At 43.1% G+C, this 14,976-nt stretch overlaps 1 protein-coding gene across 1 annotated transcript; it reads right to left on the bottom strand.

Moving 5' to 3' along the window:
• Positions 1-212: 212 nt before the first annotated feature.
• LOC134087274 (short transient receptor potential channel 4-associated protein-like) lies at positions 213-14,472 on the bottom strand. The gene is made up of 19 exons (XM_062540674.1): positions 14,329-14,472; positions 12,812-12,940; positions 12,494-12,610; positions 11,947-12,004; positions 11,769-11,824; positions 11,407-11,535; positions 10,591-10,792; positions 9,949-10,137; positions 9,308-9,450; positions 8,721-8,849; positions 8,260-8,318; positions 6,961-7,062; positions 6,782-6,865; positions 6,534-6,624; positions 6,158-6,298; positions 5,906-6,017; positions 5,633-5,745; positions 4,590-4,796; positions 213-1,193 (listed from the first exon to the last, which is right to left on the bottom strand). Exons 1-19 carry the CDS (start codon positions 14,452-14,454, stop codon positions 1,056-1,058), a joined length of 2,325 nt encoding a protein of 774 aa, XP_062396658.1. The 5' UTR covers positions 14,455-14,472; the 3' UTR covers positions 213-1,055.
• Between the last annotated feature and the right edge of the window lie 504 nt (positions 14,473-14,976).

Raw genomic sequence — 14,976 nt, 5'->3', positions numbered from 1 at the left:
CAACGATACTGTTCATGTCGTTATCATTATAGTTTATGTGTGGGCCGCGTCGGTCATATTAGCTAGAACGATTGGAGTTATTGCCACACAGTTATTGTTGGTGTGAATGGCCTTTCAAGAGTCACTTAAAACACCAGTCAGAGACACGCATACACATGCAAACCCGTGCACACACACACACACACACACACGCACGCACATTGTGACAGATGTTTGTGACAACTGCATCATCTTTATTAACTTTTAAGATCTTTTGCTTTTTTAATAATCTGTCCATCTGTGAATGAGCTGCATATATAAGATATTTTAAATATAGGCTGTACTCAATCTAAGCAAACCAACAATAAAACAACCAAGAGTGTCCCTGAAATCATTCTTTTTTTGTGTGTGTTGTTCTTTTCAAAAGGAGGGAGGGTTGTGGTGGTGGTGGAGGTGGTGGTGGTGATGGGGGTCTTAGGACGGTAGGCTTCTTTTAGTCCTTCTTGCTCCCCAGCCCCACCCCAACACCATGGGGTGGAGCCCAGGGGGCGCTAGTGAGAGGAATCTTCCACGCTCGCTCGCTCTCTTGGTGGAGGGTTAGATGCACAGTATCTCTACTGCAGATTCGCACAGCTGCTGCGAATTCACATACGCACGCACGCACGCACGCACACACACACAGTCATCTACAGCACACCCAGATTTACAAAGCCTCACATGCTGTGCACCACACCTTCGCAAGCACCACAGCACTTGACACGCACTCACACACACAAACACACATACTGTACATACACACACACTTGCATAAGCAGTTGCTCAACATTTTCACAAACACACACAGATCATTCACACCCACACATCCACGCCCACTCGCTATACAGCAATAAATCCCTGAAGAGCATCCCCCAGAGTCTTGGCCTCAGAGCTGTAGTATGTGAGGGCCCGGCGCAAAAAGCCCTCTCTTCCGACCGCTCGGTCCTGTCCAGTCTGCCTGGCAACAACACATCTCTCTCTCTCGCTCTCCCTCTCCTCCTGAACAGCCCAGGGAGGGAGCCGGGGGGCTGCGGGTGAGGCTAGACCTCCAGGAAGTCTCTGTCCAAGTCCATGTAGGCCTCGTCGATGTAGCTGGCGATGGCACAGGCGGAGGAGCGCTCGGCGGTGAGCAGTACCGACACCGTCTCCTTCCAGTAGGTGAACGGGATGCAGGAGCTCTGCAGGGACAGGGAGGGGAGGGTTACAACACATACGGAAGGCTATAGGTATAGAGTCTAGGTCGTTTGGGAATCATTGATTCATCGTTTATCAAAATAGTTGGGAACAGATGTTCCGATTATTTCACGACGGATTGATTAAATTCGATTAATTATAGCAGTGGTATTACAGTATGTATGGTCCTGCTAGTCTAGTCTTACTATCAAGCATCTCGGCACCAGGACTCGATATTAATGGTTGCCCAGTTGCCCTTGGCTACTAAATTGTTGCAAGTGGCAGACCAGATTTGGTTGGCTTCGGCAACCAAAACCTCATGCCTGGTTGCCAAGCTGGCAGCCAGCTTTATCCACTTTATAGAGTTAACATTGAGCCCTGCTCTGGACCCCCTCTGCTTTTCCCTCTGAGGCCCAGTGCTACATTCTGTCACGCCCATCTGTGCCACATTGCTGGAGCTGAGAGCAACGCAACACACACACAGTCACACACACACACACAGTCACACACACACACACACACACACACACACAGTCACACACACACACAGTCACACACACACACAGTCACACACACACACACACACACACACACACACACACACACACACACACACCTGAAAGCAGTGTCGCAACCAGAGCATTACAGAGACAAGAGGAAATGGTAGAAAGAGGCAATAACCCTGAAGCTGTGGACTGGCAGCGTGTTTATGTGTAGATGTCACTTTGTGTATAGCTACAAACATGTAAACATTAGCCATTGTTATCAGTGTTTGTTGCCCGCCAGTAGTCACGTAACTTAAAAGTATGAATTGAAACACTGTATGAAAACGGGTCAGGGGTGAAAAAGGTGAGAAGACTCTTGATTTGTATATTTTTCTGTTCTGGCTGTCATGAAATTAAATTACAGCTTAAATATGAAATGGCTGGGTTATATATATGAAATATGTATGCTTGTTTTTGTTTGTGTACTTTTTTTAAATTTTATTTTGCTTGTTTATTTGTTTTGTCTGTTGTTGTTTTGTTTGTTTTCCTTATTCCTGTTTACATTGTCTTGTCTATGGTGTTGTAAAGTAATAAAAAAAAAAAGAAAAAAAAAAAAACACTGACAGTTCCTTAAGACAAGTAAACATGTTAAGCCCTATTTTCTAAATACACTACAAACATATGTTGGTGTTGTGATTGCAACATGCCTGTCAGGTTGATCAACAGGGACTAACCCATCCTTTAAAAAAACAAACAAAGAAACAAAATAATTAAAAACAATTTCATGCACAAAAAAAAAAAAAAAAAAAAAAAAAAAAAGTAACAGGGCCCACGTTTCTTAAAGACAGCATTATCATGTCAATCAACTACATCTCTGGACAATATGAGCATTTAATTCAACTGTCACACTAGCCTTTGATATACTGATAAAGTCTGCCTATTTGCTTCACCTATTGCCGATGTAGATGGTTCAAACTGCACGTATTCTTCATCAAAATAACTCGTTATGTCTACATGTTTGTCTAATTTCGCTAACTTTCAGAACATTAGAGGAAAACATCCTGCTACGTTGCTACACTAGTCTCAGCGTCTTTTTCTAATAGAAGTTGAAAGTTTCAACTAGCCCACCTGTGAAATCCCTCGGCATCTCTCCTCGCCAGGATCACTATTCCACCTGACATCTCAGACGCGTCTATCTGCGCTCACAACAGGGAGGCTATACTTGGCTTGCGCGTTCTGTTCGCGTTGCGTCTATGTAGGGATGGGTATTGATACGTTTTTATCAATATCGATGGCATTATCGATTCTGCCTATCAATCTAATTCCTTATCAATTTTCTTATCGATTCCCAAGAAATGTAGGTGCACCCACATTTTTCATAGCATCGCCTTTAACGCCAAAAGGTCACCTTTTATCGCTCTCCTTTCATATTATGTGAATGATTTTTTAACAATAAGGCGTAGAAAAAGCTTGTCTTTATTTAAAACACAATAAGGAATATACATATTCTTTATAAAGAACTATAAAGATGTATAGCCTACAGTATATATATAATATAATATAATTCTTTATATATTCTAATCTATACTACTGACATTTCTGATATTCATGACATTCTTGACTATTCATATTACAACTCTGCCTCTTTAATTCAGCTGTCGGCTTGAAGCCTCAAATTGTAAACAAAGTAGCATAGTTGGCTAGCTTATTATAGTCTACTGGTTGGACTGTTCAGTTTCCCCACGTGTGTTTAAGTTGCAAGGTAAGCTAATACTTTTTCTCCTTGGGACAGGCCCTTTTGAGTCTTAGAGTTGGAAAACATTGAGATGATCAGTCAACTTGAATGCAAGAGTTTGAATCAAATTTGTGCAGTAGCCACGCTATGATGCTAACCGAAATTAATTATAATGTCGCTAGTTGTCTTCTATGCGTCATTGCTTTCACGATTGTGAATGTGCATGTCGAGGGGCGGGTGTCCATTGAGTGCGCACGAGAGAGGGAGAGGGAGAGAGAGCGGGCCAAAGGGGTTACTTCTATACAGTTTGGCAAAGTTGCACGCATAGTCTACAATTAAAACTTGTGAAGGAAACATATGCTTTCACCCGAGCAGCGTCAGGTGCACCAGTGCGACCTAGAATTATTTTCAGGCGCACTCTTAAACATTTTGGGCGCATATAATAGGCTACTCTGGAGCCCTGGACCGGGCAATGTTAGCACCCCTCCGTAGGCTGTCGAACACATGACACTCTTGGAGCTTAATCCCATGCTTCACGGACAAATGTTTTAACATATTGCTGGTATTACTACCGATAACAATACTGTACTGGTTGCAGACGGCAGAATATTCATCACGTTTAGTGAAATGGGGCCAGGCTTTGGATCTCTTCCTCCTCTCGGGGTTGACTTGTAGTATGAGTCGTCGCAGAGGGCGTGTAGTAACACAACATTTCAGGAAAACCGGAAAAAGTCCGACGTCATGCAGGCTGAGGGAATCGTTAAGGGAATCGATAACAAAAAAGATGTACGATGTCGATGGAATGGATAAGTTAAACCTGGTTCCAAGACGGAACCGGTTATCGATGCCCAACCCTACGTCTATGTCAACAATTAGCTTCCACTAATGTTTATTAAACGCATAGGGCAGGGGCTACATTCACGCATCCCTTGCTGATCAGACACGTTTTAAATGCGGCTCTGGAAACACCTCAAGATGCGTTAGTGTCTGCGCATGACTCAGTTATAAATTCAATTCACCTTGACCCCCCCCCCCCCCCCCCCCCCCCCCAAATATTTTCTCGGCGAATTTCGCCGAAAGGTGAGGAGTTTTCATGCCTGTACAACAAGCCAGGGTCCCTATAAGACCCAGGACACACATACTGTACATGCCCCCAACACATGCCCCCTTGGCCCACTCACGTTCTCCAGACAGGTGCTGTCCTTGTCCTTGTTGAGGTAGTGGTGCTGCCAGAAGCGCAGCAGGTGGTGGAAGTTGTTGAGCAGGAAGCCGGGGTACTTGTCGGCGTACTCCTTCTCGCGGAAGGCGCCCAGGTAGAAGGGCAGCTTGCCCCGCCGGCGCGCCAGCATCAAGATCACCAGGCTGGTGTTCAGACAGCTCACGTTCTCCTGCGGGCAGCGCACACAGGAAGAGGAAGAGAAGGACGTGTGAGTGCTGCTGGACAGTGTAGTGTGTAAAACAGCACCAAACACTCGGTGTGAGAGTGCTTATAGTGATGTGTATAGTAGTAAGATCCACTACAATCAGAAGTAGTGCTAAGGTTAGTGTTAATCTTTTATTTGTAAACATGACAATACAACGTTTGAATCCAACTGAAATATGAATATGTTTACCGCTGCTAATGTATCCATTGAGAGGAGAGCGGTGAGTAAGTTTGAGATTTCTGTAACTCAAAACGAGTGACACTCTGAATTGCAGAGGTAGTTATTGTTACAGACGAATATGATATCACAGCAGAGGGCTTTAAATAGAAACCTCTACCTGCCACATGAGTAGAGCAGTTGACCATTGGACTCCCAATAAGCACATACTATCCAATATCCAACTTAGACATGAAAGCGCACTGCAACTCCATGTAGTGGCTCATGGAAAGTGAACCCATAGTTCTAGCAGCTAAAGCAGTGTAAGGACAGGACACCCATTCAAATGTAATATGGAGCACTGGACCAAACATGGACCAATAAGCACATTAATGACAATATGTGCCTGCGTGCAAATATTGTCATTAATGTCTTTGTTTAGTCCATCTCTATGTTTTGTCCTTTAAGCATTTAATGTTCTTTGAATGCCTGCCGCACACCAAATTTCCTTTTTTAAAGGATAAATAAAGTAATCTTGAACTTGAACTTGAACTTGGAATAATGCATAATGCAACTGCCCAAAGACCAGCAGGGAATCAAGGTGAACAGGTAAGGGCAAGGCTGACTGAGGTGGGGGTGGTCACCTGAGTGAGGGTCTGCACGTTGATGATGTTGACCAGTCTGAAGAGGAAGAGGAGTCTGTTCTCCACGCGGGCCATATAGGAGAGCAGCAAACATTCGGACAACACCTCCACCACTGGAGAGTCGTGGGAAGAAAAACAGTTACGTGTAAGAGAGAACAGGCTTCAGTCGACGCTTTTACAGTTTCAAAAACAAACTCATTACGCTGTTACCACAAAACAAACAAAAGAAATTCTTCAGTGTAATGCTTCACATGCAATGAATAGATGGCATACCTTTCATGTCATCGGTCTGGCTCTCAAAGCGGTCTAGCGAGAGAACTATACACCTCACCAGCATGTTGGAGTCCACTAAGGAGCTGTTGATCTGGTTCAAGAACATTTGAAACTGGAAAACAAACAAACGCCAGTCAACACCAATCACCCCAGAACAAATGTGGAGGGTTTGCCAAGAACTGAACTAATTGTACTGAGAAATGTAACGCTTCCTCATCCACAAAGCAAGTCCAAGATCAAGGCAGAGCTTACCTTTTCCTCCGTGTTGACATATTTGTTGAAGCGCTTGAAGGCGTCCAGGTTGAACTTCATGAGTTCCCCGAGAAGGTCAAAGTAGCTCTGCAGCACGTCGCGAGACTTACAACCACTGTCAATGATGCAGTACAGTATGTGCTGGAGACGGAGAGAGAGATAGAAAGAGAGGAGAGAAAGAAAGAAAGAAAGAGCAGAAAGAAAGGAAGGTAGGAAGGAGAGCAGGGTACATAAACAAGACACAATAAATAAGAGTGTGTAGCATCAGGTAGCGAGCAGATGGCTGGTGTTATGTGATGGCTGCCAGCCTGCGGAGCACAGAGAGCATGGAGTGGAGTGGAGGGGAGAGGAGAGAGGAGGGCCAGTGTGGGCTTACCTCCAGCAGCCCCCGCTTCAGCAGGAACACCTGGTCAGCATACGAGGTGGCCCCTCGCAGGAAACTCTCCACCGCTCTCGCCTGCCAGAACCTACACACACAGTCGGGTGGGGAAAAGAGGAAAGGCCCATTAAAATGTGTGAATATGAGAGAGTGTGTGCGTGTCTTATACACATGAGAAAAATAATGTATGAATACAATTCTGCACCTATATAAACAGCATAATGATTGAATTCAAAGAAAGAGACCTGAAAGAGGAATCGGCTGGTTCTTTCTTCATGACAGAAATCAAACGTGTTAATAAGCCCTTCTTTCCGTCACAAACCAGATTCCTGGCAAAGCAGACAGGGCAAATTGATATTAATGACACAGAAACATTAAACACAGACGCATCTTCTGAGAAAACTGTATGCAAATTGTTCTGTACCTGTCAGTGTTGACGAGCGCCTCGACCTCCGGAATATTTGCCTTGAGCGAGATGGCGCTGAGCTCATTCAACTCCTGATTGTTGAGGAGCAGGTACTTGTTTCTAAAGGAGGTCAAACAGCAGATATTAACACGGGGGGGCATGCCAGGACACACACAGGCTCGTAGAATATGCCGAGACACTTCCAAAGCTCTGAGTAACTGTTTTGACCTTAACAGCAGTCAAAACTGTGATCTTTACAAGTAGGTCAGTAGCACAATTAGCTGTAAATGAACACTGAAACTCGATGGGCTACGTGACAAACTTGTCTGAGACTGAGGCTACGTTTACACGCTCAGTTAAAAGTGACCCAATTCCAATGTTTTGCTCACATGTGGACCAGTTCTCATGTGCAGCATAAAGGTGTAAACAGGGAAAAAAGCACATGGACTCCGATATTTTCAGATCAGTTCCAGGTCTAAAACATAATTCTGATAGGAAACGGATACGTGCCAATGTGACTGCCATCTAAACGGGCAGATTGGATAGGCCCTGTCATTTTCAACATACACATCGCTTGAAAATGCCTTTTCACATTTACATTACACATAATATAATTTTCATGTGCACAGCAGGCAGAACTGTGAAATTAAAATGATGGAAAAGCTGCAATAAGGCCTATGCACCTTTTAAAATAAAACCAGTAGTCCATTTTGTAGACTTCAAGACACTTTGGATATGCGCCACTGAAATGCACTGCACTAATAATGCAAGCTTGTGTTACTTTGTGCATTTGCAGTGCCGTCTGTATGTTTGCCTTCAGTGACCAAAATCCCACTGGTGCACATGTGGGTTCTCTCAAGTGTTAATTATGGTTATGGTTGCTTAGCAGACGCCTTTGCCCAAAGTGAACCATGTAAACACATATCTAATATGGGCCACTCTGAGACGGAGATGTAAACATGCAGTCCAAAACATTGGATACAGGCAAAAAATCTGAACTTCCTTCCAGTGTAAATGCAGCCTTGAGTGCCTTGAGACTACACGCACTGCAGGTGCACTGCACTACACAGTACATAGGAAAATTTCCTCACTGTGGCAAATCAATAGAAAGCAAAATTTAAGGCATGATTAACATTATGACTACGAACACTAAAATCAGCATGATTACAATTATTCTAACATGAGTATTATACTGTTATAACAACAAAAAACACAAAGCTTAGTTGGAACGAAACAATATTTAGCTGCGGAGCAAAGTGACTCCTCCTCATTCAGATCAATTTCATGGGTGGCATAAAAACCCGACTCCATACTCACTCGTGATGATCACTGAAGCTCTGGAGCAACCTGAGGAACTGGATCTTGAAGGAGATTTCCTGATGAGAAAGGTGGGGCAGGCAACATATTTAATAAGACTTCATTCACACCACTCCTTATTATGACTCAGGCTGGCTATTGTTACCCTCTCCATAATACAATGCACATCGTATTACATAGTCTCCACAGTACTACTGACCACAAATGATGCCTTCCAATGTAACGAAAACATTTCATCAACCTTTTACAAAAACAAATAAAGGGCACTTTCACAATGATAGCCCTTAAATGAGGTATACAGTACAGATACCGGTGATAAATATGCTTGTGAAAGGATCATTAAATCATGTTATCATAGATCATTTACCAATACACCTGCACCATTTAGTCTTAGTTACGGTATCAGTGAACAATTGTGAAGAGTTGTTCTCATGACAGGATGGGTCAAAGAGGTGACTTACTGGGCTGCAGTCGCAGTTCTGGTTCTGGGCGTGCAGGACATGGTTGGACGTGTGTTTCCTCCAGATGAGTTTGTCGAACAGGTTATTAAGCCCAGGAATCAACTTGAACTCGGCGAGCATTCTGTGAACCTGTTCAACAGAAGCACAATGTTCACAAGGTCAGGACTAGATATTGACAGGCAGACTACCTCCTCATTTCCACGGGTTCCGTTTGCGCGGTGTTTTCAGATGCGTCCAAATGTGTAAAAACAGACTTGGTGCGTATCTGAAGCAAAGCAAGAGCACAGATTGTGCTGCGCTTCTGAAACGCGCTGCTGAGCAGCTGGTAGAAGAGGAAACACTGATGAGAGCTGTGGCCATCAGCTCCGACAACATGTTGGAGATTAGAGAACAGAATGGAGGGAACAGACGGAACGTTGGTTGATTCTCCATCACCAAACAGAACAAAGATCATCTAGAACATACCGAAGTCACAATACACAACTGACAATGATCTGGTGACGGACCATCTAAATCATCATGGTCACTAGTCTGATCTCCGATTGAACAAGCTGACCGATGGTCACTGTGACGTCGGTTCCCCTCACCTGATTCCTCTGTCTGCCCATGAGCATGACGCACAGCACGTAGAGCACCTCCACCTTGTACATGATCTCATGGACGATCTTCATGGACTGAGGCAACCGGTGGCCCAGCGGGCTGGCCGTCAGCGAGCTCTCGTCGGACGACTCTGGACAGAACGACAGGAACACAGAGACACGGGTCAGCACCATTACTACAACAGGAGTCAGTGAGACACGCTGATGAACTGCCCAAGTCTTTGAAAAGGGGTGTACTGCCGTTAGCAATTGGGTGAAGACATACAGCTATCTTCTACAATAACTTAAATATTTTAGCTCAGATGTTCACCATATAGCTACCTAGAATACATAGGCCATGATCAAACGGTCAAGTCAGAAATATCTCGGTAGTGGAATTACCCACTTAGTGCTGTCTGTTTCTTGGTGCCTCCAAGAATTATTTAATAAATCATCTTTTGGAAATGTCACTCTGGTTCATGCAACATGTTGTGACAGTCATACAATCTCTTTTATTTTCATATGTGCGTGTATGTGTATGTAATGTATGCAAACATACATTTTTAACATGTAAATTAAAATGCAAATGAAAATAAAACATTAAATATATATATGTGTGAGTGTGGCTTTAAGCTGAAGCAGCCCCTCACCCGTGCTGCTCTGCTCGGCCTCCTCCGTGGCCATCTGCATGAGTGCGTCCAGCACCAGGGCATTGTCCAGCCAGGCGTGCCAGTCCTCCAGGTCCTGCAGGAAGGTGGCCGTGCCCGTGGCCTCCGACACCTTCCTGGTGGCCAGCTTACACAGGCGCTCAATGAAGCCCGGGATGTTCAACAAGGTCACTGCCAAAGGGCACAACCGACAGGAAGAAGTCATTAGAATATGCAAACGGCAATATTAAAATGTGTTGGCATACACACAATCGGACTTAGAAACACCATCACAAGCCATTACTGCAATAAACTTCCCTATCAAACATGACTATGATAAATTTCCCTTTGAAAATCGCGACTATGATTACCCTAATATCCTAAAACACTAATTCAACTGGCCACACATCAAGTATTCACGTGTTTATCTAACAAGCGAGGCTACCTTCGACCAGGGACCAAGTGTGCTACTCTTATCTACCTTTTTAATCATATCCTTGCAGCAGACTACTTTGCCTGATGTTATAGTATACAAACTACATAACATATTATAGCTGCTACCCAAAGTGACATAACACAAAACAAGACAGACAATGCCAAGTCAACCATTTGGTCTGGGGAATGCCCATGGAGGTGGTGATCTACCTTGATTAACTTCGGCGCGGGACGGGCACGCATTGGCCTTCTGCTGGGCGTTCCTGGCCAGTAGCGTGTGCTTGTCGTCGGCACCCACGTCCGGCTCGGAGATGGTGACGGACAGGATGCGGCAGAAGTTGGCCAGCTGCTGCTGGTTGAAGCTCTGCACCAAGTTGGCCAGGTTGGGGATGTCCTCCAGCTGGATCATCTCCTAACGTGCAGGGAAGAGGGCGCAGGAGGCCCAGAGTGTGTTAAATTAGAGCGCCACTAAAATGGAGTTATGGCCCAAGCTATCTACCAGCGAGAGAGTTGCAAAACCTTGCAAACACCACCAACAGCACCGTTGGCATTGAAACACACGACTATCACAAGACTATAGTGTCAAAATCCATTTGAAGGTGACCATAAAACTAGTAGTTGCCTGTAACTAACTTTTATCTTGTAGCCCATTTCTTCACATTATGTTGCATTCTACCACTGCTAATTACAGGGTCTTCCCATTATCACAGCATTAATTGTATGTTTTGTTGTATCTATCTCCTTACCATCTTGTGAATTCTCATTTTTACTCTGGTGTTTTATTTACTGTTTTGTTTGTTTGTTTTAATTATTTAAAAAAAAATCTATTATTGTGTTAAATGTTCCAAATGTAATGCAATTTGAGCTGCATGCTGTTAATGAAAGGTGCTATACAAATAAATCTTGATATTATTATTAGTATTACACAAATCTTGGCTTGAGAATGAAGAAATTACTGAAGTAATTACTGTAGGAAGGGCAGCATCCATCATTTGCCAAAAAAGCACCTTAGTGACATGCCCTCACCTTTCGGACTCCAAGGATGTCCTCGATCAGCGTTGCCGTTTGCAAGAAGGTCTTTTTGTTGGACGTGAGCGTGAAGAGGAACATGATGAAGTCGTCCCGTGACGCAAGGCTTTTTGTGATCCCATCTGTCTGCAGTGGACAAAAATAAAAAAAGCCATTCTGGGATAAGCACCAAAAGTAACGAGTCCGCTCAAGCCAAGGCAGATGTTTAATCAGAAAATCTTATTGCTAAAGGCCAAGGAGCTCTAAAGGAATTCAGGTCTGATCTTAATCTTGTCCTTAGTAACTAAGGCTTAAAACCACAGTTATGCAAAGGAAAGGAAAATTCACTTCTCTGCACTGGAGCTTGAACGTGTACTTACGCAAATGCAGCAATTGTAGAGAACACTCAGGCAATCTTTGACAAGGTCGTCACTCACTGTAATGTTAAAAAAAGCATATGGATGTTACAAATCAGGACCTGTCAAATTCTAAAGGCACTTTCAACAAGCAATTTGAAACTATACATTTAAGGAGAAGAAATAAACAACTAGTACTTACTCTTAGGGGTATCTTTCTGAGTGGTAAGCGTAGGCCTCATAAGGACCTCCACCAACAACTATGTAAAAAGACAACCAAAAACACTTGGTCAACAGTCAATGACTTGTCATCATCATGAAAAGATCAACTTTCCAATCACCACAAGCAACATCTGTGGCATAATATCCTAATAAATAACAGACTTCTTATGACAACATTTGTACAAAAAATGTCTGACGCAAAACACTTTAATTTAATAATTTCAAGCGTAAGGTCAGTGGTCAGTGCCTTTACAAGATTAGGTGAGTTATTGAGGAGGATCGACTAAAACCTCCCTTGTTCCATCTTGCAGTACCGTTTCCCCATCATAATGTGAAATGGTGGTAATGTGCATCTAATCTACTTGATCTGGGGCTACTTTTCATAGTATAGTCAGGCTTATGTTGCATGCCATATGGTTTTGTGCCTATTATAGTCAGGACCATATATTAGACAAACTTTTCACAACACATACAAGTAACGTTTCTGGCAATAAATACGGCGAAGCAATAAAGTGAAAAATACTCACATCAACTCCACCAAAAAGGTCAAATGTGTAAGTGTTGGGATATGTGGACTCCTGAGAGGTCTTCCTGTCCTCAGTGACGAAAGACATGGCCTCCATGGATAGCAGTGATGACATTTCCTGTAAATCCAGTAACATGTTAAAACATAACCGCTGAGCACATCTTACATAAACAATACATGAGTCTTGCCCTACATGAGAAGCAATTACATTCATTTCTAAAATAAACATTTTGTATCTTGGAGCAGATTGTAATGGTGGAAGATTGCAGAATGTTAGCGCAGAAAATAATTAGTATAGAAAGGCTAGACCATATAGTACCTTGACCACATTGTGAATCTGGGACATGTCACTGTTAGGGCGGCTGTTGTCGTACAGTTTCCGCAGTAGGATGGGGATGCCCTGCCATCGAGCCTGCTTGTCCCTCTCCAGAAGGAGCGCCTCCGGGATCTATGGAAAGCAACCATGATGGGCCATGCCAATGTTTTGGATAAGAAGCAAGCATTGAAATGCATTGAAACAATGTCAGTGACCAAATGTTTCATAAGCATTGGTCTGAACAAATGCTTATTCAATTATTTTATGACAGCACAGTTTACATTTTGCTTAGATCAGTGGAATATTTCTCTGCCCTTCCTTGACTGAAAATCAACAACTTGTTTAAGTAACAAATTCTGAGGCCTCAGAGTCATGTAAATATTCTTAGTAGGCTTCTTCTAATAAGCACAGACGTGAAACAATATCAGGGCAAATTATTTACGATAAAGGAACCACAAAAGTTGATCCTAATTCGATTACAGGTTATACGAGTTGACTGGCTGTGGTATCTGGAGTCAGCTGTCACTGTCAATCCAGACGATAGAACACTACAGCAGTGGCCAAAAATCATCAGTGTCAAAATACATGTCTGGGGCAAGAGCTCAGTAACAAGCAACATTTACTTTGTTGCGAAATAGACATTATATTTAGCCGTTATTACGTTAACTTTAAAATCCATATGCAATGCATAGCTAACATATCATGGCATAAACATAACGTCAATGATACATGAGCCACCTAGCAGGGTGAGAGAGGAGACAACCGAGAGATTTCCTTGACTGCTGAATGTCAGTTGAGAGGCTAAATCATTAGAAATATTGCAATGACGATTAAGCTTTGATTAACAGGCTACCTGTATTTTGCTATTCAGCGTCAATATTAATGTGCCTGTCGCCAAGCCTACCGTTCACGTTACTATTGTTTCAATGAGGTAATGCATCAAAAAAATGTGAATAGCGTTCAATCAAAATGCCTTTTTTCGCACCTTTGTCTACTGACGAACACAATTAAGTAGGCTTGATGTGGGATAAAGTGTAATACTCGACTAACGGCAGCGTCAACAAACACATACCAATGAACTAGCAGGCCTATAAACTTCACTACCTACTAGCTATCTACAGCCGACAAAACAATGTTTGCAAGGGTTAGCCAGATTGCTATGTTAGCCTTAGCAAAAGTTAGCTTACTATGTCCCATTAGGTTAATCCTTAAAGTTACATAACTAATTTTCGTAAATAAATCGCTTTAAGGGTGACATCTTTTCGGCATATGATTATTTGTTTGTTATCGCTACCCGTTGTTTTCATTGTATACTTTCTATGCTCACCAGACGGTTCGTAATGGCATTAGCTGACAGTTAGCAACCGATACTACACAATCTACATAGCTTGCCAGCTATGTAAGGTTAAAGGCTGGCACAAAAACTAGCTAGCTAGCTAGCTTGCTAACTACATTAGCTGGTGGCCTTCACATCTGGAGAAATTATGCCACCAAGACAGAGAAATGTACGATGTCTTTACCTGTGTTCCTCGTTTCATTCCATGGCCTGTAACCTGTCCATGTCTGATCCTCGTAAGGATATTCTTACTTCGGTTTTTTCGACTTACAAATGTACGGGGGGACTCCAACCCCACTGGCGTCGCCATTACTTCTCTTCCCTGAACTCCTCGATAAAACAGGAAGCTGAGGTGGTCGCTGGGATACATCTATTTATCAAGGTAAAACAGCGTCATCTAACGGTCAAGTCAACCCGAGTCAACCTCAGCCGAGTTATAAAGCAGGCTGTAGGCCCATATGCAAACTAAAAGAAATAAAGAATTCCAGACAGAAAGAAAAAAAGTAGCCTGTCATTTAAACCCGCGTCTGGAAAGCACAGTTAACTACATAAAAATAATAAAATAATAAAGAAAACCTATAGGCTTAGGCATGTGATTCTAAATAGGCTACTGATTGTCTACTCTTAAATTTGACTGTAACTGACATTATAGCTGACCATCAAAACACGCTCAAAGCAAATAGGATTGCACAGGCTGAACACTTATCATCGAGGAGACGCGTAGCAGCTATATTAGAACTACTTTCTGTAGTTTACAGTGTAAAGACTGTAATTCCTGGACAGTCATGCATGTCTCAAGATAACAGCTCATGCCTGGGATTACTGTCTGAGA

Source organism: Sardina pilchardus, chromosome 7 (genome assembly GCF_963854185.1).
Source record: "Sardina pilchardus chromosome 7, fSarPil1.1, whole genome shotgun sequence".
Lineage (NCBI taxonomy): Eukaryota > Metazoa > Chordata > Actinopteri > Clupeiformes > Clupeidae > Sardina > Sardina pilchardus.
The sequence above is the reverse complement of the archived record's forward strand: the minus strand, read 5'-3'. Positions and strand labels throughout refer to the sequence as shown.

Excerpts from the sequence above, each read along its gene's own strand:
- LOC134087274 (XM_062540674.1), bottom strand. The coding sequence starts at position 14,454 with ATGGCGACGCCAGTGGGGTTGGAGTCCCCCCGTACATTTGTAAGTCGA. Across the intron at positions 10,138-10,590 it reads CCGCGCCGAAGTTAATCAAG|TGACCTTGTTGAACATCCCG; the intron begins GTAGATCACCAC and ends GCCCTTTGGCAG. Across the intron at positions 6,299-6,533 it reads TGAAGCGGGGGCTGCTGGAG|CACATACTGTACTGCATCAT; the intron begins GTAAGCCCACAC and ends CTCCGTCTCCAG.